Source organism: Nicotiana attenuata, unplaced genomic scaffold, assembly GCF_001879085.1.
Source record: "Nicotiana attenuata strain UT unplaced genomic scaffold, NIATTr2, whole genome shotgun sequence".
In the NCBI taxonomy this organism is placed as follows: Eukaryota; Viridiplantae; Streptophyta; class Magnoliopsida; order Solanales; family Solanaceae; genus Nicotiana; species Nicotiana attenuata.
Window position 1 is genome coordinate 60,035 of NW_017672755.1, and position 2,469 is coordinate 62,503.

The 2,469-nt window shown below is 32.0% G+C and overlaps 1 protein-coding gene across 2 annotated transcripts in view; it reads left to right on the top strand.

Annotated features, from left to right (window-relative positions):
• Positions 1-950: 950 nt before the first annotated feature.
• Positions 951-2,469, top strand: part of LOC109214389 (cyclin-L1-1) — an 8,154-nt gene continuing 6,635 nt past the window's right edge. For both annotated transcript variants that reach the window (XM_019378303.1, XM_019378302.1), the window contains exons 1-4: positions 951-1,120; positions 1,480-1,658; positions 1,791-1,872; positions 1,972-2,112. In XM_019378303.1, the coding sequence (XP_019233848.1) occupies positions 1,507-1,658; positions 1,791-1,872; positions 1,972-2,112 (375 nt within the window). In that variant the 5' untranslated portion in view covers positions 951-1,120; positions 1,480-1,506. The remainder of the gene's footprint in view (positions 1,121-1,479; positions 1,659-1,790; positions 1,873-1,971; positions 2,113-2,469) is intronic.

A 2,469-nucleotide genomic window follows, 5' to 3' on the forward strand; every position in this document is an offset into this window, starting at 1 on the left:
TTTAGGAGTCGTTTGGACATAGAAAATTTTTCCTTTTATTCAATTTTTTATTTTTGAAAATAATGTTTGGTTATCAAACTCTTACTAATTTTTCCAATTTCACTTGAAAATGCATTTTCAAATTTGAGAATTGGTAAGAACCAATTTTTCAATTAAAAATGGGAATTTGCTAGTTTTTGATTTTATAAATTTACCCCATATTTATAAAATTTATAAAATAACCCCATCAGTTAGTAACCTACAACTACCCAAAGAAACACAAAACGCATAGGTCTTCTTCTCACCAAAGTGTCCTTTGCCATCCCAATCCGGCAAGGGGTTGTTTATTTCAAGTAGGATAATCAAATTGGGGTGGTTTTGATATTTTTTACAAGTTGTGGGGTATAAATCATGTTTCATGGTTTTGAAAAAACGATATCCAAATATGTTACAAAAATTATAACCAAACACAACTTCATCTTCAATTCAAATTTTAGTAAAATTCCAAATTTGAAAAAAAAAATGGAATTCATGTCCAAACGCTACTTAGTGTATAGTTTTTGTGCAGATAGATTTTAGCTTTTCCTATGGGTTCAACTATGTATATCAGTATTATATAAGTTTGATATAAAATCTTGTCTCTTGTTTTATTTATTCAAAGTAGAGGTATCTATATAAAGAGATTGTGTAATATTAGATGAGATATAATTAGATAATTTCTTTTTCTCTCATAAAATAAAGGTAATATAACATAATTAGGAAATAATATTTAATTGATACTTTTATAAGTTAAGTCTTTTTAGCATGTTCATATAATTTTCATTTTGATTTCTATTATGTAATTCAATAAGCTCATTTTTAGCCATTGCTTTAAATTTAAGAGAGTTAATGTCACATATAAAAGGTGAAGGAGGTATTTTCAAACCCAAAAGACTAAGATGGTAAAGTGTAATTTAACTATTTATTTTCAGTTATTCCATTCATTCTTCTCCATTTGGCTTCGAGGAATAAAATAAACAAAGAAACAAAACATATATATTTGGCCGAAGCGAATTAGGGAAAGTAGCAGTTTTCTCTTCTTCAATTCAACGACAACGGAGTTCTTGTTGACAATTAGAGGTCGTCACTGAAACCCCCCCTTGTAAGTAAAGCTTTCAAATTCTTCTAAACACTGCTTTATGGAGTATATAATATACATAAATATTCACAATTAGGATTCTAGGGTTTGTGGGTATGTTCTTTTTGGCTCCTAATCCTATAGTTATTTATTCATGGATCCACAATCAATTCTTTGTTAATTTAATTGCTTTTAGCTTAATTGTTTATGGAAAAATTCATGGGAATGTGAGGGGGAAAAAGTTTTTTTGTTTTTGTTTTTGTTTCTGGGTATGTGTTGGTTATACATGATGTAGGTTTTCTGTGATAGATACTGATATAAGCTGTAGTAAAGTTTGTTTATACAGTTTAGTGGGGTTATCCAAATTTTGTTTCTTGTTGCAGTTTATAGGGGATTCTTGAAGTTCAACTATGATTTACACGGCATTAGACACATTCTATCTAACAGAGGAGCAGCTTATAAACTCCCCTTCTAGGAAAGATGGTATCGATGATGTTACTGAAACAACACTTAGAATCTATGGCTGTGATCTTATCCAAGAAAGTGGGATTTTGCTCAGATTGTATCCTTTTTTATGTCAGTTAACATGAAGATATATGAATCTGATATAATCATACCAGCTGAGTTACTTTTCTAATACTATAAAGTTCACTGCTTTTGGCTTTGGGTGTCTCCTTAACACTATAATTTGCAGACCCCAAGCTGTAATGGCCACAGGTCAAGTACTTTTTCATCGCTTTTACTGCAAGAAATCATTTGCTCGTTTTAATGTGAAGGTTTCTTTCTCTTCCCCTCTGCCCCAACTCGCTCTTATTTCTAAAGGAAAAGTGTGCTGTCCATGCTGACGTGTGGTTCTTTTGTGTTAACTTTTGCAGAGGGTTGCTGCTAGTTGTGTTTGGCTTGCATCAAAACTCGAAGAAAGTCCTCGAAAAGCAAGGCAGGTGCTTAATGTTTTCCACAGAATGGAGTGTAGGAGAGAGAACTTACCTTTAGAACATCTGGATACATCTTCAAAGGTTAGATATCTCATTTACTTGAGAAAAAGAGTTTATTTCTATCTGCATGTTAGTTCGCTTTACTCAATGATATACTGGGGAATTCACTTTTTGGTGTGTTCTATATCGGTATTATTTTTTTTGGTTCCAGAAACACCCAATTGGGAAGGGTCTGCATATGCAACTTTCTTGCAAGTACTATCAAAACTTTTTATCTTCAATATAAGTGGAACTGATAGTACCCAGGAGATCAGACCAAAGTTTTGATGTGCTGCAAGTCGTTAGACTGCAATAGAGACTAATATGCCAACCTTTTAAGTTTTAGTTCATGAGTAAAATGGTCTATCTGCAACTTTCCTTTTAACCCTTTTCCTTTTT